General features: G+C 36.4%; 1 protein-coding gene across 1 annotated transcript in view; it reads left to right on the top strand.

Annotated features, from left to right (window-relative positions):
* Window positions 1-22,247, top strand: part of GPATCH2 (G-patch domain containing 2) — a 118,995-nt gene that overhangs the window by 19,259 nt on the left and 77,489 nt on the right. Inside the window, exons 4-5 of the mRNA XM_041426719.1 lie at window positions 1,320-1,502; window positions 2,611-2,690. Coding sequence (XP_041282653.1) covers window positions 1,320-1,502; window positions 2,611-2,690 — 263 coding nt within the window. The remainder of the gene's footprint in view (window positions 1-1,319; window positions 1,503-2,610; window positions 2,691-22,247) is intronic.

Below are 22,247 nucleotides of genomic sequence, written 5' to 3'. Positions count from 1 at the left end.
TTTTTTTGACCTGTGTATCTCTTCTCACCTTTGTTTTCCCCTTCCTCCATCTGAAAGTTCCTGTTCTGTAGCCTCTGCTAATTTTGCTTTTAGTAGTGATCATTAAAGGTGTAAGGATCCCATTTCACCTACAAGAGACCAGTGAAGGGCTTTATTTTTCTATATTTTCTAGAAGTACTTGAATGTTTACAGACATTTTCACTTGTGCTTGTTGTCAAATATTGTTTACATTGCAAGAGTTTATTTGGAGAAAGTGTGTTGGATTTTATTTTTCATGAAATTTTGGCTTTGGTTTTCATCATTTGTGTTTCCCCACTATGGCAGTGAGTGATGATGAAACTTTGCACAAATGCATTTTTATTCTTGAAATCTGTCTTACAAATCTTGCATTTGTATTCTTCCCTAATTTATTTCCAAATGAAAATGGAAATGTCAAACAAATAGTTTATGTGCAGAAATAACGAAACATGGTTTGGATAGTTTGAAGTAGAATAAAATGTACAGCACATACCTAATCTAAGTTTCAGGTAGAGTAAAGCAAATTTCCCATCTCTTTTGAAGATATTTTCTGTTCTGAAACTAGATGGTGTGTATGAAAGGACATGCTTTAAAACAAACATAAAAATTTAGTTCCCAGTGTGGTTATGAGCTAATTTTAAGATCAAATTTTCAGTCTTGTCTTATTTATTAATGTAAATCCAGGTATTTAAATTCTACATAGATAAATATTGTCAGTAAAAATTACCAACTTTGTGTTATAATGCAGTATAATTCTCAATCATGTGATACTGTCAGTTTTCATTTAATATCAACTTTTTCAAAACTTATTTCTAAATGAACTTAATCAGATTAACTTCATTTAGTCACATCTGTTCATGATTGTTTTCCCTTTTTACTAGCCATACAAATCATGAAATTAAGCTAATTATATACCATTATCAGCTGCAAAGAACCAGTTTCAGTTTTATACCTTTTAATTCCCTGCAGGAGATTAAGGCTTGTTTTTTTGTGAATATGTAAAGTGCAGTAACTTAAATGGATTTCCCCACAGTTATTGCCAAAAGGATTAACTAGTTTATTATTGTTTTCACTATTGTAAATTGGCTTTAAAGCATTACATTTTATGATGTTTCATTGATGGCAATGCTATTAAGAAACATTTTCCAAATAAAACTGTTATATAGGAGTAATTGTTATACAGCTATAAAGTGAAAGAAATAATAATCCTGTCAGAGTATTTATTGATGGTAACATCTGATTTTTATCTTCTCTGCTCCTCCCTCTTTTTTGGGCGATTTGGGGACCCTGCCCTCACACAGGTGATGATGAGCAGAGTGATTGGTTTCATGAAAATGAATCAGGTGGAGCATGTGGAATTACAGGGGTCATTCCATGGTGGGAACAAGAAGACTCCACAGAACTGGAGAGAGAATTGCCTGACCCAGTCTTTGAAAGTATCTTAACTGGTACTTTCCCTCTTATGTCCCGCTCAGGAAGGAGAGGTAAGTAGCAAATCAAGCAAAAGCTAGCTGTAGAATCACTTGGGTACAGTAGAAGGATATCTGTGGATTATATTAAATATGTAAAATGTGGACAAGTCTTGGAGTTATCCATTTGTTTCCTTGAACTGTTAAATTTTTAAGATGTCATTAGAGAGAAATAACTCAAAGTCAATTATTAGAAAAGTCAGAAGGTGGAAAATGGCTCATTTTGATGGCCTGCTGTTTTTATTTCTCTCAATGTTTACATTGAGAATTTTTCAACATTATTTGAAATGAAACCTGATGTTCCATTGTGCTCCTGGCTTCTACTGTAATACATAGAATTCTGTAGAAGTTCATTAATTTAAAGGCTGGAAAGACTAACGTGACCATCTGCTTTGCTTTATGGCCATGTTGTTTGTATAGAAGAGGGAGGAGCATGCTCTTCTCGAGCATGTATTGAGATTGTAATTTAGAAAATACCCTTTTTATCTATTTGTAAAATACTTCCAACCACTGTGGATCCAGTGTAACCAGTGGTAAGCTCTACCTATGTTGGATTGCATTTACAGCTAGGAACTCACTGTTGTCCACAGATTGAAGTTGTCAGACCTCAGCTTGCTGCCAGAGAATTTTGTTGTACCTTCCTCTGCCACAAGGACCTTCTATCCCATTCAAATACAAATCTGAGCAGTGGTCCAATCACTTTTAAACTACTTTGCACGCTGAATGTATTGAATCCTTCTGTGAGGATTATTCTCTAGATGCTTGGACTAGAGAGTCTTTAGAGGACTTGGTCTCTGCAGATTGGCCAGATTTCATGTTTTATACTGATAAGGAAGTTGTAAGTGATGCAAAAATCATTTTTCTACTGTAGTTCTGCTGTGTTCTGCTTGCTGCCAACTGTGCATAGATGTAGGATGGCAGTAAGAATAGCTGCAGAATTTTCATGACAGTTTATTCTTTCTCTTACTTTTCCCATTCTGTGCTCTATGTTTCCACCAGTAAAATGTTTGGCAATAAGATGGTTTTGTTTAACAGAGTTCTTATTGATAGATTGGTGTGTAAAGGTGAATTGTATTGGTTCCATGGTAGAGGAAAATATTCTTAAACTTCTACTTTTTTGTAGGTTTCCAGAGCAGATGTAGTCATCTTCATGGAATGCCAGCAAGGAACATAAAAAAGGCTTCAGGAAACCAGAATGCACTGGTAGGTGTTTTCTTTTTTGTAAGCTCATGTGCACTGTTCTGGGAGGTTTTTAGAAAAGCATATTGCTCTAATGTTTTGGATGGATAATGGAACTGGAAGACTTGGTGCCACTGCTCCCTGAGTGTATGTTTACTCTTTTTAAATATTCTGACATCCCACTGCAGAAGAAAGAGTCTGATACTGTTTCTCAGTACTTGTTTTGACCTAAGCAAAGGAAAAAGTTTTCAGTGCAGGTGTGTGTGTGTGCATGTATAAGTTACTACTTTTAGTATATATCTTATGTCTGTATGAAAACCTGTTTCACTTTTATTATGAAAATCGAATCAATTTCTTTTCTGATAATAAAAAAACTTCAAGGATGCATCGTGGTACAATTCAGGTCATTTTTTTATCCCAAAAATCTGTTTTGAAAAATATGTCCCTGTTTTCTTTTGTTTGGTTTACACCTGTGTGGTCAGACAAAAAGGGTATATACAAAAAAAATTCAAGCAGGTTATCCAAGTGCCTGCCATAGAGATCATGGATTTCTTTGTGCTGAGCCTTTTCTAAAGCTGGAACTACAAATGGGATGTTTGGGGTTTTCTAGTACCTACAGCCCTAGGAGCAATGTTTATAAGTGGAGGAAAAAATTCACCTGTTTTTGCATTTCTGTGCAAAGTAATACTTGGATTTTCCTACAGCTTTTGCCTAAAATAAGTTTCTAATAATTTTTTTGGGAATTTTTTGGAGAAGGGCATGATGAGAAGAGAAGTTTGACTTTTTAAATTTAAATTCTAAAATGTATTAATTATAGCCCAGTCTATTCCTTTCTTATAAGAAAAAGAGGATGTGGGAGATCCTTTATCTGTAATAATCATAGGCCAGGACAATAAATATTGCAACATGGATATTCTTTATTATTTGACAGATTTAAGTTGCCTAAGCCACATGAGTTCCTTCTGAGAAATATAAGAGTTATTATATGTGGAGAAAATAGAATGGAACTGCTAGAAATTTAATTCATTTTGAAGAGGCAAGATTTTTGTAATTGAAGTTCCTGTCCAATAATTGCCATTTGGAGCTGAATAAGATGCTTTAAAACCTTGGCCTGTGATCTTTGCTGTTAGTGGTTGTGAATTAGATGAATGCTATCTAGTTCTTGGTTTCCTATCTACCTATTTTTATTTTTGGTTCAGTGCTTGCTTGAGCATATCTGGGATTTGTAGCCCATTTTCTAGGCTCATTGCAATTTCACTCTGGTATTTTATAGGAGCTATTATAACTGATAGGTTAGCTTCATGGTACTGATGATACATGGCTTAACTACCCTAAAACCTTCCTTTTCCTCTAAATTGTAAAAAGGTGATTAAATTTCAGTTGATGAAGATATACTGTGAATGTGTATATATAATAAAAAATCCTAATGTTTATTTTCTGCTATGTTTTCTGAATTGTCCTTAGGAGCCCATTTTGTCTTCCAGTCGTGACAGCCCATATATAATTATGGTATTGTAGTTCCCTTTGTAACAAAAATCCAGGCCAATCTACTAAAAACTGATAATTTCGTTACCTCCAGTTATTAAATATATGTCATTTGCATGATGTTGTGGAAGAAGGTTGGCATGTGAATGTAGCTTCTGAGTCACTATGCTTAGGCAGGAGTCACAAATAGAGGGGATGTCCTGTTAGCTCTGCAGATGCAGTTTTTCTGACCTCCTTAATGACTATTTATGTTTGTGGGCACATCTGCTGCATCTGTCTTTGCAAATATAAACCAGAGCTCGTGTGCTTCCTTTTGTCGGTGATTGCTTCTTAAAGAAAATCTTCTTTAGATACTTAAATCCAATTACAAAAAAAAGTAATTTAATACCTGTGACATCTGATAACACAGAACAAGAAGTAATTACTGTTATTAGATGGTAACAGTGAAGAAGAACAAGTATGCTTTAAGAAAGATTAGTATCCTGAGGAAAGAACACTGCAGACTTGAGTTATTGAACAGAATTGTGGTGTGAAAGAATTCTTTTCTAGCAGCATGGAGTTTGATGTCTGTATCACTGCTTTTACACAGACCTGAAAGGGAGACAATGTTTAAAAAACAAAGAGATCCACTACCTGAAGGATACACATTATATCTTCTGTGCAGTCTATGCACAGAAGGGATGGTAATTTGTATCCAAGGAATGTGAGCATACAGTTGGCCTTTTACATGCAGTCAAGGCTTAAGCCTTTTTGAAAAGCTTGGTTGAAGATTCACAATTATAGCAGCCAGCAAAGCCTGGGTGAGATCACAGGTTTGGGGAAGACAGAGTGAAGAGCTATGATAATGGCTGGTTATACTCTCATCCTCTCTCAGAAAGTGTTTAATGCCCAACTGTTTGGGTGTTTTCTTGTAAGAGAAATGACAGGCTAAGACTGTGAGTATTGCTTGCTGCAGACCAAGGAAACTGCCTGCTCACATCATGTTCACAGCACTGTGGGAGCTGAGGATCAGAGGAAGAATGCTGCTCTTTGTGGACCAGGCAGTAAACTTGAATTTGAGGTAGCTACAGCTGGCACTTAGATTCTCTCCAGAAGCTCTTCCTGTGTTTTGTAGATGAGTTGCTTAATTTGAGCAAACTCATGGGTCTTTCTTTTTTCGGGTGTACTGCCTTTGAGTCAAAACACTTTTTTAATAATCACACAACACTGGACAAGAAAGAGAGAAGTAAAAAACCTGGTATGCACATACTTTGAAAATCCTTACCTACTCCAGTGTGCAGGTTGAATGAGTTACACAGCAGATGACAGCTGAAAAGGCTGAGCAAAAAAATTTAAAAAAAAATATAATACAATACAACTGGCTTATAGCCTTTCAATTGTTCAGTTCATTTAAGATAGGCAAGTTTTTAATGGAATCTGTAATTAAGTAGTTTGTCATGCATATATTTTGGGTTGCAACTATAATGGTGGCTTTTCATGTCTTCATTGCTTTGTTTTGTGATGGCATCAATTGTAACTATACTTGAAATAGAAAAGCATGTGGTTTCTCTACTACCATGCCAAGTTGACAGTAGTAGTTTTGTAGTTAAAATGAGGAAAATTATACATTTGCTTTCATATTTAATGTACTCTTTTAATAAGGTATATATTGCATTAAATCTTATTGTGGTTGAGTTGAATTGGTTGAATTCTGAAATTACATATAATCTTATGAAGTAGTCCCAAGCCTCATGTTGCTTTATGTTAGGAAAAGGCAGAAATCCTGCAATTTAGAGGTGGCGTTCCATGAATGAAACACTGATTTCTTAGAAGGAATGCATTTTTCTTCTGGTCTTTATGTGTGTTTATATACTTGGCACTCATCTAGTGACATACAGTTTATTTTCATGTCACTTTTCTACTTCTGTATCTGTGTTCTTTCTAGCAAATTGCATGTGAAGCTTTGGTATTTCATAGAATAAAATCTGAAATCTAACACTTTAGATGTGTTGGAAGTGTAAAGGTTTGTTTCCATGATGTAGAATACTAAATTACCTCTTTACCTAAAATGATTAAGGTTGTCATTTTTTTCTCAGATGGATTCCTGGAGAGAGGATAAAACCCTTTTAATAGAAAATAAGAGTTAATTATAGATAGTGAAAACATAATATGGCTGTTTTCTCATTTTCTTAAAAATGTTTTGCCCAACTTAGTATTCGACTGAAAATTTTGGCTTTCATTCACAACTCCTCTATACAAATAAGTGGAAATACTTCTAATAAGTTTTAAAAATGAGTGCTGCTGTTTCAGCTACTCCTTGTGTGGTTCTAGGCACTGTTTCTTCTGTGAGACAGAGAGAAACATTTCAGGGTTTTAAGAAGTCTTCTGTGTCACCTCTTCCTGCTTGTATTCCTTGTCTGGCTGGAAGCTGGTAAGTGATTTCACTGAGCTAAAGTGCAAAAAACACGACCAATAAGAAAAGATGCTTTCTTTCGACTCTGCCAATTTTTCCATCCATCACCTTTGTGTCTTGGGGTTTGGTTTCATTATATTAAAGACAGCTTGTATTAAGTCTCACACTCCTGGATTGATTTATTTTTTTGCACAGCTGTGCTACTGAGCTTGACTATACACAGTTGTGATTATTCAAAATGTGTTTAAAGGATGAAAGCTGTATTTCCAAGATGCGTTATCTGAAGATGTCTGGGTATTTCTGTCAAATCCTATGACTTTTTTTTTAAATTTTAAAGAGAAAAGCTTTTCTCAAAAAAATTGTTGACATTAACGGTCTGTTGACATTAGGAGAAAAGAGGCATTGAGCACTCGTGCTGTTTTAAACAGCTTTCAAAATGTACAATCAAATCAAACATTTCTGCTTCTAAGTTCTTTCTAACTGAAGAAATAGCCAGGTGTTTTCAGGAGCATTTTTCTTGTCAAAATATTTTGGAAATAAAGTGAAATATTACTGGGTAAGAAAACTTGCTATAGATCCTAGGAATATTTCCTTAAAGAATAATTTGGGCACTGTTTTTACAGTATTGTTCAGAAGCCTGTTTGTGGATACTCTGCAACTTTTGGAAGAACATTGCTTCTCAAGTTGAAGTGTATTTGGTGTTGTGGAGAATTTGTTTATGTTGGATGAGTGGTATACAGTATCAGCGAGGTGTACGAAAGAATTTATCTGTGATGTATTAACTATTTTCTTCAGTTAATGATTTTGTGTCATTTGGAGCTATAGTCTCTATATCAAATTCTGTGGAAATGTGATGGTATTAGATTATAACAAAAGTAAACTATTGTTGAATTTCACACTTTGATTCATTTGGGATGAGAAATATTGGGCCTCTGCCTGAGGGTAACATTTTTAAACCTTACGATGCATATGAATTTATGTTTAAACAAGCAGGTGGGTAGGGGTTTTTTAGTTTTGTAATGGTTTTATTAAGATTTCCTGTCATCACAAATACTCTCAGCTACTGAAAGCATTTCTCAGTATGCTTTCACCTTTTTTTTTGTTTGTAATTACCTTAAATTGATACCTACGTATGCAAAAATCTAGTCAATGTAATGCTCTTTTAATCCTCTCTTTAACTCAATACCTAAATTTTACAATGTAGAGGGAGTGGGTGGTTTCCTGCACCTATGTGCTTCCTGCAGATATGTGCAGCAGTGGCTGGCCTCGGAGGGGAAAGACGATCACCCCTTCAGGACGTCCCTGCTAGCTGTGGCCAGCACCACCAGCAGCACTGGGGTACTCTCCCGGTCCTGGGTCCGGTCAGGAGGGCACCTAAGGCTTTTGCCTTAAGGGACGGGCATCCGCAATGAGAGGGCTGCTACCCAACAGGAGGGAAGAGATGGACTCCAGCTGCAGTATAGTCCAGATTTATTAACTCCAGGGAGCCTGATGGCTGAAGACCCCAAACTGGGGTCTGACATTAGCTTATAAAGAGGGGAGGGTACAGAAGTGGAGATTGGTCTTCAGCCAATCCACAGGAAGGGGGGAGTAAGGAGAGGGTGATAGACACAGTGGGACAACCAATAGGGAAAAGCCTGGGAAGGGGCCCTGGCCCCTGAACCAATCACTCAATGCCCTGACTGGAAGATTCTAGATGGAAGGGATGGGTTACCGAGTGATGGACAGGGCACCAGGGAGGGACTAAGGGACGGACTAAGGGTTGCCAATGTTAACGGGGAGGAGAAAACTGGACTGACAGGGCAAGCAAGGAGAGGGAGAACCAGGGCAGAACCATTGCAAATAAAGGGGTACATGGAACGAACCAATTTACAACTTAACCAAGTTAAAGCATAAGAAACACACCGCAACAGATATGTATTTTTCAGGCAGAAAAGTTCAGGCTGTTAGGAGAGGAGATGCTGCTGTGATGTCAGTGTAAGCCCTACCTTCGATTCTTCTAGTGTTCAGTAACTATTGGCAAAAATACTACAGTTTTCCTGAGGAATGAGTCAAGCAGCACACTTCTAGACTTCAAAATTTAGTCATGTTGAAAACCTTATTTTATGAGAAAACAATAGTGTCGCATCTAGCAGAAGGTGTCCCTTCTCATGGTGGCAGGGCTGGACTAGATGATCTTTCCCTTCCAACCCAGACCTATGAACCAAAGGGAAAAAAAAGCTTCAGTCAAATTTCAAAACCTCATCATAAACAATGTAGGTTTCAAAATTAAATGTAAATATTGTGGATGATGTTGTAATGAAATGTAAAATTGTTGGATAATTGTTAAAAACATCTGTGATGTTCTTAACTTCATGTATCTATACATTTTTGAAGGAACTACTCGCCGTTCTTGCATCTTTTAATCCTCACCATGTATTCCTCATAGCAAGAGCTTCTTTTTTCCACAAATTAATTTTCCAGTGCATTTTTGCTAAAGCTTTCACTTACACCAGTGCAAGCCATCTGCTATGGGAAGCACCTGATGGAGGACTAAATAAGTCACTTAGTGACTTTCGTAATGGCTTAGTGTGCTTCCTCATTGAAAGGATCCTAATTACACCTATATCATTTTTCATGGTAGGTCAGTTCTCAAAGTGGTTCTCATCACTAATAGCACCTGCAGTGGTATCTGTATGTAAGGCACAGTTGGTTTGTATGTGATTGTTCAAGGCAGAGCACTGCAATTAATAGGTCAGGTTTGTCAGTGTTCATGTGATTGTTATGAAGGGTTGTGATTTTTACCTATCACTTATGAGATTTGTGGTTGAATGAAGTCTGCCTCACAAACTGCTTGCATTAAGTGACAGTGATTTTTGTGTCATTTGAAATTGTCTAATGAAAATCTTCAATTATTGCGGTGTCATCAAATTAGTAAAGAGGCACAAATAATACCACAGCATTTGTCTCACTTGAAGCTGCAGTTCATTAGCTAGAAAAGAGTTACTGGTGAAGGTGAGCAATGTGTTTTTTATTCATTCTTCTGTACCACTTACCTTGTAAATTAGAATGTAGAGTCTTGAATTATGTCCTGCCTTGATTCTTACAAAATCTGTGACTATCAAGAAAAAAAAAAATAGTTTAGATGCATCAGCCAATTAATAACTTGTGGAGATAACAATAGTACTTTATCAACAAAATGTAAGTGTCTTTTACAAATAACCATGAAAAGAGATACTCTGTGTCACATAGCTCACAATGGTTTTTTATGGGTATAGTTGACCTGCAGTGACAATCAAAGCATACCCTTAAACTATCAAAGGTTAACTTCTGTCTAGTTGAAGTGAATGTGGTGACTTAGTCTCTTCTTGGACTCTCAAAACCAGCATCCCACTTCAGCAAAGCAGTTGCCCTCCAGCATTAGTCTCAGAAATGCCAAATATGCTGCTTAGTTTTTAGATGCGTTCTGTTGTTTATTCGTGGTGACAAGTGCTATGAACTGTTAGGCTAAGCAGTATTTCTTGTAATTCACCTCAACCCAACCATTCCAATGATTGTCATCTACAATTTCACTTAAGTTTATTTTTAAGGAGGACAAATAGCATTATATCCCTTTCTTTCTTCAGTTAGTGTCTGTCTTGAAAATACATTTAGTACAGTTTTACAGCAGTCTTTACAGATAATGATTTTTAAAACCTCTGACTTCAAAATATGAAGCAACATGATTTTTCCTCTTGTTTTCTGCAGCTTTTAATGAAATCCTACTTTCTGGTGTGTGGCTGCATGAAATGTTTATTTTCTAGACATTTGGAATTTGCTTATTTTACTTCCCAAGTGCCTATGGGTTCTTTGTTTTATGTTTCTGTGCAATTCTAGTGGAAAAAATAAATCCCTTAAATGTAATTACACTTAGTATCTTTTCTGCAAGAATTTCACTCTTGAATCTCTTTTAGAAACTTCTTAATGCCTCAAGAGCAGCATTTTGAACAATTAATGGTAGAACAACATCTTGTATCCAGTCAAGTTAGGAGTTGATTTCCTTGTGTTGAGCTTGATGGGGGAGTTGATCCTTTAATGCTGAGAATAGATAGAAAAACACGTGTAATAGGCAAGGAAGACCTGCAGAGATACTATGGTTTACCTGATAAGCAACATCTCATTTATGTTGTAATAACATCATAAACATGAAGTAAATAATGAAAATCATGCCGGTGATTTCAGCTAACACATTAACATTTTGTAACCAAAAACAAGTACAGTTCCTAAACACTTGGAAGTTTCTTGCTAATTCAACCCATAGTAACTCATTCACATGAATGGGTTTTTCCCTCAGGGCTGCTGATAGATGGAACAACTTGAAAATATTTTTTTTTTTGTGTTGCCTTTCATATGGTGGTCATCTGTAGTGAATATGGCCACTTTCAATGTCTAAAGGTAAGCAGAGTATTTCCATTCGATATCTAGATTAAGCCTATTAAGTGACCACCTAGATTTGTTCCAAGATAAGCAGTTTATATTCAGATGCATTCATTTGTTTTGTTCACTGGTCCTGTTAGAATTATTTTATGTAATATATATTCCAAAAATCTTGAGTGAAGTGATCGATAGCATTGACAGCTTATCTTTCTAGTCATTGCTGTAAGGCAGTGACGAGAATATTTTAATCTTGCTTGATTTTTAACAAAAGCCAAAATACAAACCCCAGTTTAAATTGGGGGTGGAAGTGGGTGGTTATATGTTCAGTGTGAGTTCATATGGCTTGTACCCAGAGTAAGAAGTACTGCAAAAATAGTGAATTAAACTGGATCTGTAGTATTCTCTCTTGCAATTCATCATGACAGTGCATATATCAAATTACTTCAAAATACAGAACAGAAAATGAAGTAGGAAACATGCATGATTTATTGTACTGAAGTTGAGTCAACCAAGAAAATTACTTGGCTTCTTTTCTGATGTGAGAGATTATACAGGAATGGAGATGTCCTCCTCTGCTGTTCTCTTTGAAGACTGTTGTTCTCTTCTCTGACTTCAGTTGGATGTAAAGACAGTGTTTTATAATGTAGAGCTAACCACAGTTGTACTTACCTTACTTCTGACTCAGCTGGCAAAGTGACACACTGGCTACTGTTTAGTTTCTTGAAATAAGAAAATGAAATGTGCATATTGAGAGTGTAGTTTTGAGAAAGCAAAAATTACTCAAAACTTCTCAGGGATTGACTCTTCTGACAGTTACCACATGGTATTTACAGCAAGTAAGCACATAACTGAATGCAGAACTTTTTGTTTACAGAAATGTAGGCTTTTTTATGTTTCTGCACCATGTTCAATTCGAGTATCTGTTGGAAATGAACACTTTCTAAAGCATGTTTATCCAGCATCAGAGACAGTAGTGCTAACTTTAAATAAAATGGTGGTAAGCAATCCTAAAATGAAAAGGTAATTTCCCAAAGATAATGAGTACTTTAAAAAAGCTGTGAGTTGTGAGGTGAGTCACAGAAAAACTCAAAACTCCTAAGTTTCATGGGCTCTTGATGTTATGGGAAAACCCTACATAAAACACTGATATGATGTTTTCAAAGGATAATAATTATTGGGTTTTGTGTGCTTACACCAGTTGTCCAGTTGTTGATTTACATAGAGTATCTAGGAATAAAGAGGACAAGAAGAAAAGGTTTATTAACATTAGCACTTGCAGCTGGAGTGGTTCAGGAGTGTATTGGTCCTTGCCTGTTAATTACTATCCCTTCAGCTACAATATAGCAAGTGCTTTTTTAGCTTCTTTTTGAAGTGAAGTGTAAATGCTTTTAACCGATAAAGTGAACACTTCCAGCCCAACAGTTTTGATAACAACTCAAAATCTGTTCCACTCAACCCCTTGCAATTAGACTCAGCAGACTCTTATGCTTGCTCCTGATCTGATTTTTGCTGTGGATAGTTTTTCTTTTTGTCACTACTGACTTTGGATAGGTGATTTGACAGGTGGTTTTAAACACCTGCATTCACAAGTAGGAGACTAACTTTCTGTTATTTCTCAGCTTTGACTTAGCATTCCTGCAGATCTGGGTTTTAAAGGTCAAGGAAGAAAATTCTCAGTTCAGAGAACTGAAAGCTGTTTATTTAGGGCATCATCTTTTCTTACTGTTAGCTGATGGGCAAACTCTGTTTCAACTGTCTTACTTTAGATGTGTATTTCTTGAAACACTCACGTAGTTCACCTTAAAAACCTTTTTGGAGAAAATGTGCCCCATTTTCCCTTTGCCCTGACCTGTTTGCTTTGGATGAGGCTTCTAAAAGCCTTATTTAACAAAGACATGAACAAATACATACAGTATGTTCAGGGTAAGTTGCATTTTTATTGCCTGAAGAATATGGTCAAACTGGAGAAAACCCTTTTTCCTGTCACACTGTTATGCTATGGAAAAGAAAGCATTTTACATTTCACTATTGAGATTTTGTTGCCATACTACCTCTTGTTTGTGTTTTTTTAAAAACCTGGAATCTACATGTTGGTGTAGGTATAAGGTAATTTAAGACTATTTGCACTACCTAAAAGAATTCTAAGAATATTGCATCTTAAAAGTTATTCTAAACTCACTTCTCCATGCAGCAAAAAATAGCATTACAGTAAAACGTAGGCAATGACTGCATTAAAAAGGGGGGGGGGGGGGGGGAAAAAGAAAAACTACCTTTTTAGGTTTAAGTTTTAAAAAAAAGAGGGGGGGGGGGGGGGTGCATAAGTAGAAGCTACCATTTCAGTGTTAAGTTTGACATAAATATTATAAAATGTTATGCCTTGTTCAAGAGAACATTTAACTGTATTTTTTCTGATTGAGAGTAAGTATTAGCTATTATGTGACTATCAAGTTTAACAACTCTGAAGGTTTTATTAAAGTTTTCTTTGTACACAAAGCAGTATCATTATTAAATTAGTTCCCGTATATCAGTGATGCAGATGCATGTTTTCTTTAGTATTTAATGTGGGGTATTTTTTGTTTCAGGAAAACAGCTTCATATATATAAGATGTTTTACTGAATCTTATATTAAATAATGTGGAAAATATTTTTTAAATATTTGAGGGTTGATGGATTGGTTCTCTTCAAAGGGAAACAAAACACTAAATATTTCTAATCCTGCATTATTTACCGCATGGATGGTTAAATGCTACTTTAAGCCCCATAAAATTAAAAGGGAGAAATCTGCCAACTGTAGCAGGAATTGGATTTAGGAAGAGTGGTACAGAGCCAAAATATTGCTACAGAATTAAATGTCAAAAATCTTCTTTAATAGTAGATATATAGTTCACAGTGTCTGGTTATGATTAATACATTTAATCTAAATCACTGAAAGTTGCTCTCTCCTTTTCCATAAAATACAATAGGACACAAATCAGTTTTACTGTAGGTGGATAACAATTGGAAAATAATGCATCTTCCCGCCCAATAAATTGTCAGTTATACCTTTTAACTAAAATCGATTCATCTTTCCAAAATTTATTACAATTTCTAATAATAAATCTTTTCAAATGTTTATTCATTTGCTTTTTGATACATTTGTTCCACTTTTGCTATGGTCTAATGTTTTTTCTTTTGATTCATTGTAAATTAGAAAATCTATTTTGAGTCAATTTTCTAGTTAAGAAGTTAAAATCTATAACCCAGCCATTTTTTCATAGTCTCCTTTGCACATTTTAATACCCTTGAACTTAGATCCAATCCAGTAAATTCTGATCAGAAGGTGATTAAAAGACTTTTCACTGCAACTTCTTGACTGACGGCCAGATTCATAAAACAAGTATTTATGAGATTGTTATCTGAGTTTTTCCTGCACATCTCCCTGAGTCAAAGAAAAGGATTGGAACAATTATAGCAGATGAACAGATACATGCATAGGTTTTGGTCAAAGGTTTTTAATATGGGCAATGAAAATTGCCATTGTGAGAACCCAAAGATGGTGTGATAGAAGCCTCCTTTTGTTGTCCCTTCATGGTGGCAATACAATGGCAACAGTGGTGATAACTAAAGCATACTCTGTGCCCCGTTATTTGGGGTGTTGTTAATTATCCAGTGCTAACCTCTTCAAGTGTGGTCACCTGCCATGTAATGTTTTCAAAAGTAACACTTTTTTTAAGTATGTATTTTAAAAGAAATTTCTCTAATGGTAGATATTCTAATCTGTGTTGTGAAATTGTGTTCACTGCTCAGCAGTTTCCTGCTCTGTATATAATAAAATGTGTCAGAGGGGGATAGTCTTATTTTTTTACAAATCTCCCAATAAGCATATTTCCTGTTATGATGCAGTTAAAAAATGTCATCTTAATCAGATTTCTGACGAGAATTATATATGAGAAGGTTAATTGAGTATGTAGCCATCTCAGATTTCTTAATGTTTTATTTATAATAGAAATGTGAACATTGGCAGAATAGAGGAAGAAGGCTAGAGGATATTTGAAACATAACTGTAAGAAAATTACAGTCGTAATTTGAACTTGATCTACAGTATCACTTTTTGGCAAATTTGTGTAGCTGAAAGCATCTTGGGCTTTAAAGTGATTGATTTAAAAGTTAAAAAAATCATTTGTGTGGATGGATTGGAATTCATTAATTTTACTAATTACACAGTGAAGAAAGCAGATGTTTTCTTAGGCAAAGATCAGGCTTTAATTACAGGTCTTACCTGCTTATCTAAAAATAGTGTCAATATGTTCATGTCTCTCTCTCAAAGTTAATTTCTTATTTTTGTATGGAAGTATGATTTTTTTTTTTTTGCCTATTTTAAGCCTTACTCTAATTATGTACAAATACATATCTAATACTTAGAGTACTTATTGAGGGATACATATGTCATAATCACATATTAGCATTCTTCAAGAGTAAGATGGGTGAAAAATGCCTCTTTAAATTGTCAAAATCAGAACCACCTAGTGCTACTCTATTTCTAATTGTAATAATGTGTTACAAAAAGAGTCAAAATATTTGCAACAGAGCAGAGTTTCCAGCAGTGATATAAATCTGTGTGACCTCCCCTTAGGACTTTTTATTCTGAGCTATTTAGTGGGGAGGACTGCAGCCTCCAAGAGACAGGCAGACAAAGCTGTCACAAAATTTGAAAAACAACAGAGGGTTTGTGTATGCTGGTTCTGTGCTTTAACCAATTGCTATAAATGTTGTCTGTTTTAATTGCTTTAAATGTGCATTTGTCACTGCTTTGAGGAAGTGAAAATTACTTAAGTAGCACTAATAATTGGCAACATCCAGAAAGAGATGGTCTTTGAAAGGCACATTTGCAACTGAAGATGCATGATCTATTACAATAATTCTTTTTGTGCCACATTTTTCTGTGGTTAGAAGAAACACGTGAGCAAACAAGTATCAGTAGGTGTAACTGGTGGAATGAATATTTAATAATATATACTGATGCAAGGCTGTAAATTAACTCTGATATGTAACAATTGTAAAATTAGAATAATGTGATCATTTTAACTTTGTGTCAACTCTTGCAAGCTTCAAAACATGATTTTCTGAGAACTACATTCATAGTGTCATTTCTCAGGGTTTATAGTTGCCAGGATGCTTTAGTTATTTCAGAAAGTGCATATGTTGCATGGAAGAGAATTCTCATGTCTTTTCAGAAGAAATGTGTTTTATTTCTAATTAGAACAGTGAGCACAACTTCTAAAAAAAAACGTATTGAGATGTGTGTACTGTAAAGCAACACAAAATAACAAAACTTAAGCAGTATCGATAATAACCCATTAGTAGCAAACTCCAGTGATTGTCCAGGTGTTCCATGACAATCTTCTCTTTCTTTCAGATGTTATGGGGTGGGAGAAGGTACTTTCTGAAAAGCGGTCTGCTTGGGTGTTCTTTCAAGATTTTGGTCAGGAGGATTATTTTGGGGATTTTTTTATTCATTTTCTGTGGAGGGAAGTTTGTACCTCACTTGCTTATTTCAGGGGAGTTACTACTGCAGGTGGTATGATCAGAGCTCTTCAGCAGTCTTATAGGGCAGCAGGCCCAAAATCTGTTGTGAGCATGGAAAATTTCATTACGACTATCTGTGTCTGGTTGTGGTGATGTATTGAGTGGTTGTGGGACCTTGGAGAAGTAGGTCCTTGATTATTTAATGATCTTTTAATTCTAGGTTAATAGATGTGAAACTGCTGTTCACAAATTTTGGTCAATTGCATCCATTGTATCTATAGTGTGCTAGTTTTTCATGTAGTGATGAGGGAGTAGAAAATATTTTCGAAAAGAGCTTTCAGTAAAATTATCCAATATTGATAATTTTATGACAATTGATACATCCTTTGTTGCTGGTTCTTTGAGAGAAATTGTGTTATTGTTAGTGTTATTGTGTTTTTTCCTGTTCAAAATCTTTGGACTTCTATTGGATGTGTTTCTTCTACAGTTTTCCCATTAAATTACTAAAGCAAAGAAACTTAATCTTGAAGTAATTGAAACAGGAACATAACAATGTAGAGAGTGTGCTTGACTGAATAGCCACAAATAGTATTTGTGGTAGCTGACTGTTTTGACGGGATACTGAATGGTGTTACACCAACCGCTTTTAAGTTTTGCCTTTGTTGCCATGGAGATCAACTGTGTACAAGTACTATTCTTGAAAGGAGATTAATTCTTGCCTCCTGTGCATAGAATTGTTTAGGGAACAGGTGAATGTTTAGGTACTCTGGCTTTGGAAGGTAAATAATATCATTGAGGTATTGTACACTGCAGCTTTCAAAATGTGTTACCAAGCACAACTATTTCTTTCGCCTTCAGAAGAAAATAAGCAGGCTCTTGTGTCTGCCTTAACCTAAAGAGAGACAGAAAAATGCCTGGAGATTCAGGTACATCTGGTGTCCCCTTTATTCTTGCTGTCTTGCTGGAGGAGCTGGAAGTGGCCAGCCATGCTGTCAGCCTCCACATAGCCCAGAGGTCTCAAATGGCCTTGACTTGCGCAAAATAGATTATTCCAGTAGGGTGACAGAGCTGGTCGGCCGTTAAGAGAGCTAATCAAAGCAGACACAAACCCAAGTATAATACTGGTTATTAGAAACTCTGCTGGCATCAGACTAATTAAATGTAAACACCTAAAGCATTCATTTATTTCATTATCAAAATTATCAAACTGGTGAAGTGCCTACAGCTGGGGAGAGATGGGACTTTTTGACCTCACTTAACCTCTCTAGTATAACTAAGAGGATTTGTCTTGGCAGCCCCCTCTCCAAGGGGAGATCATCAAAACCATTAATGATCTATCCTTTGGCAAAATGCCTGGCACAAATTCTCTCAGAGCAGACTTTTTAAAGCTTTGTGTGCTTTCCTTAGCGCACATCTTCTAACTAAACATTCTGAGGAAGCTGGTGGTACTTGTCCAGGTTTGTGCATCAATCTTATTAAAGTTTTTATGGTTATATGCTTTATAGAGATCAGTCTTCTTGATCCATGTGTCCAGTGTTGTTTAGTATGATTTAGCTGTTGTGTGGCCTGGAAAACGGTATTTCTTGTTGTTGTTTGAGCAGCAGCACCTATACACTTCAAAACTTGTCTGACAAGCAATTTGGGGGAAGGCTGGCTAACCCCAGGCACTTTGAGTTTTCTCTCATGAAAGTGATAACCCAAACCAGCAATCCTCATCAATTAACCCAAAACAGGAATCCTCATCAATTAACCCAAAACAGGAATCCTCATCAATTCTCCTAGTTCTGATTATTCCTGATCAAGGGTCTCCTGATGTTTGGCAGGGTCTCACCTACTGTGCAGCAAGGCTAATCTGAAAGGTGTCCAACAAAGGAGGTGAGATAAGGAGGGGTTTTTGGCAGGCATTGAGGTTTTGTCTTGTGCAGCAAGGTAGGTAGACTGGGGAGAATCCATTTGAGATTTTTCTGTGTCTTGCCGTGGGCTTTCTTTATAATATTTTCAGCCTCTTTCAAGTGGAGCAAGTTGACCTGAGAACTATGGATTGTTCCAAACCTTGGCTTGTTATGTTTGTGTTTCTTTGTCTTCCAAGAGATGTTCTGTCTAGGTATTGTGTGCTCTCCTGGCTGTGGATGTCTCTGAATTCCATATGTATTTTTATTTCAGTTGGGAGGCACTGGCTTGGTTTTGTGTGTTGAAGTGTTTGTGTTAAATTTCACATGGCAGACTTTGAACATACATTTTCAACAGGTTGAAGATTTAATTGAATGCCATGTTTGCTTATTGGCAATATATAAAATGTAGCTAGCAAATACAACTATTCTTGACCATCTCAAAGAACTTCCATTTCTTAAGAATTTTTTCTACTGCCTTTTGACAAAATTTTTTAGCTACAGGAACTTTACTTCCCCTTTCCTTTTTTACCTAACTCTGTTTTTTTTCTGTTCTGATGATACCCGCAGTTGCTTTTTCATAGCTATTTAAACCTGTATAAACCCTAAACCAGGACACATGCGTACAACATCATAACTGAACTGCCTGTTTGGAGAGGGGCAGTATGAGACATTAATTGTTCCAGGCTCCACATGTGAGTTGGCTGAGTTTGTCCTGATGTCTCCCAAAAGACAGCTTCAAGTGCCTGATTCTGTGTGGATGTGGAGGGAGTGTAAAGTCTTTCCCACTATAAGCAAAGAGTAGATTCAGGACCACTTGATGAAGCTGAACACCCACAAGTGACCTGATGACATGCATCCCGGGGATGGGGGAACTGACTGATAATGTTGCCAAGGCACTCTCCATCATATTTGAAAAGTCATGGCTATCAGGCAAAATCCCCAGTGACTGGGAAAAGGGGAATATCACTCCCATTTTTAAAAAAGGGAGAAAGGAGGATCTGGGGAGCTACAGAGCAGTAGGTCTCACTCTTGCATCTCCTCCGTTTAGCATTTGTCCCCCTGCATCCTGTTCTATGTGTCTCCTTTTGGTTTTTGCCTCCCATTCCCAAATACTCTTTTCACAGAAGCAGCAGGGACTCCTGGTTCCATTTTGGTGTACAGTGAGTTGATTTTGTCCATCACGGAGCCAACTGGTACCAAATGTGACCGGCACAGGCCAGTCCCTGACCACCACCTATGCTCTATTGAGACTGTTAACCAGATTCATAGAAGCTAAATTTCCTTTTTTTTCATCCAGTCAAAGCCTAGTATTGTCTAATAGTTAGGTATCTCTGAGTAGTTATGGCTAATGACGTCTAAGGAACAGACTTGGGTGAGTTTACACTCATTAAATCAAGATGTATCTCTAAGATCTGGGTTTTTCATATATAGCGAGTAACACCCTCCCTTCTGTTTGATAGGAATGCAAGAAGAAAATACATAGCAAGTTTGAAATGAATGTGTATTATTAGGGTATCGATTATAAACATGAAATCATGTAGCTTCTTTTATTCATTTCAGCCATTTCTGTTAATTTCTAGTAATATACTATAGGACCAACTTCTTTGTACTTTTTGCATGGATAGCAACAAGCTCTGCTAAAGTTCTTGATGAAACATACCAAAATGTATCAGCTTTTAAGCTTTGTTTTGCGCTAGTTTGTGACTTTACTAAAAAGGATTCAAGTAGCATCTTGGAAAAAAAAAGTGTGATACTGGAATACTGTCAGAAGAACCTTGAAATTGAATTACAGCTTTAATATTCAAACTGGGGCATGTATTGTTATTTGTAGTATATGTAAAATGACTTTTATAGATGAAATTTAAAATCGGTGGCGCAGAATAGGGTTTATAGTGCATGGTCTTTAAGAAGAACAAGGAAGGATCTTTGCTGTAGAGCACGTAGCAGAAAGATGTATATTTATTAAATAAAGGAATTTTTAAATGGTAGTATGGTAAAAGAAAATGTTGTTCTTTTCAATGTGCTAGTCAGATAATAGCATTCATTACCAAAACTAAATGCTAAGTGTTTCTCTGTGCTTAACTATTTATTAAAAAACTATTACATAGATTTACTAAAAAATTTAAATTGTAAAAGATTTATTTTATAAAACAATGAGAGCCTTTTCAAATCTTAATGCCTGAGACTCTCATTTCTAGGAGTCCGGTTCTTTGTGCTGTGCTGTCAGCATTGCCTGTGTTTCTAGCAAGGTGCTGTGCTTTCTTGTAGGTACCCAGTTTGTGGTCACTGGGAGTGGCAGAGCTTCATCCCTAATAGGTTACAGCTGTGAAAAGCAGGTGAACAGCATTGAAGGTAATGAGACATGGAGTGCCCAGGTGTACTGACCAACCACCAAAGGGAACAGAGGGCACACAGGTGCAATGCATGAATGATGAAGGGTATAATAGATTGGGCTAAAGAACAGGAAGGGCAGATGCTTGCAGCCTTCTGAAGTGGTGTTACTCTGTATGGGCAGATACCTGAAGCCTTCTGATGTGGTTCGGTGTTACTCTGTTTGGGGATGCTTAAAGCCTTCTGAAATTGTGTGTTGTGGCTGTCTCAACTGCGACATATGCTGTGACACTTTCTTGCCATCCTGCAAGGAATCCCATTGAGATGGGGTTACTGGCTCTGATTTAGTTAAGTCAGCCTGGATTCATGCTGGTAGATCAGTGTAACTGAGCCCTGGAAGAACAAGAGGTCTAGAATGAATTTCTAGAGATTATTCAGCCCACTGGCTCTATTGTGCTCTGTCTGGATCCTGTCCTCTAACCCACTGCATGCACTGATCACCCCAGACCATTAAGCTTCAGGTATTTAATGAGAATGTTAAGCATTCTCTGTTGTCCAAAATACAAACTAGAAATATCTTGCATAATTGTCTTACCTAAGGCAGAAAAATAAACCAGAACCTTCCTTCTGTCTTGCATCAGTCCTGCCTGGGACTACCACTTAGTGTCACTGCAAGGGCAGATCTAGAAGAGGATACAGGATAAAAAATACCTGCTGTATTGTCATATATATTGTTTCCTGGACTCTGATTTCCCAGAGATGTTTCATAGCATTTTCTCTTTGTGTTTTTTCCTGTGGCATTTTCATGGCATTTTCTCTTTGGATCTTTTTGACAGTATTCTTTATTCATCATTTCCTTCCTTACCACATTGTTTTTTCTGGTTTTGGTAGTCATTGTAAATAAATTTATTTGTCGCAGTAAGCCTAATACTTACTTCTGCATTGTCATTGGAGAGTGGTGGCAGCAGAGACTGAAAAGCAGTAACAGGCCTTGCTTGGCAGTGCATCAATGCTGAAAACAACACCACAACTGCTTAGGAGCATTATGAACTCTGGCCTTCCAGAGACTGATTCAAGGCAGTCATCCCAGCAGAAGGAATTTACTTGGATTGCAAGGGATAGAGTATTGTAACCAGCAGCCCTCTCTCATTCAAAGGGAAAAATTCTTAATGCTTTGATAAAAATCCTTGGTAGTTTACCAGGAAAAGGCAGATTTTTTTCCACTACTCAAATTACTTCAAAAGCTTTGTTATGGGATGGGTATGTAGGCTGCGAGAGGAAGATAGAACCCAAATCATCAGGAACAGTGCCATTATTTTTAATATACATGTGATATTTTGTACTTTCACTTCAAGTGGTAAGAAAAAGATAAATGTTCTTTCTGAATTATTTAATCCTCTATTCAACTTAAAATGTCGTGAGAAACCTTTTTGAAGAACAATCATGATATGTTAAATACCCTTCTCACTGTCTTGGTCAGGGATATGAAACTGCCTTGCTGGGGAGTTATAACAATCTAAAATTCTATTACTTGACAAGTATATTTGGGGGTTCTCATATTCCAGTGGAATTAAGAGGTAT

The sequence above is a fragment of the Onychostruthus taczanowskii genome, unplaced genomic scaffold, assembly GCF_017590055.1.
Source record: "Onychostruthus taczanowskii isolate IOZ18803 unplaced genomic scaffold, ASM1759005v1 scaffold93, whole genome shotgun sequence".
Classification (NCBI taxonomy): domain Eukaryota; kingdom Metazoa; phylum Chordata; class Aves; order Passeriformes; family Passeridae; genus Onychostruthus; species Onychostruthus taczanowskii.
The sequence above is the reverse complement of the archived record's forward strand: the minus strand, read 5'-3'. Positions and strand labels throughout refer to the sequence as shown.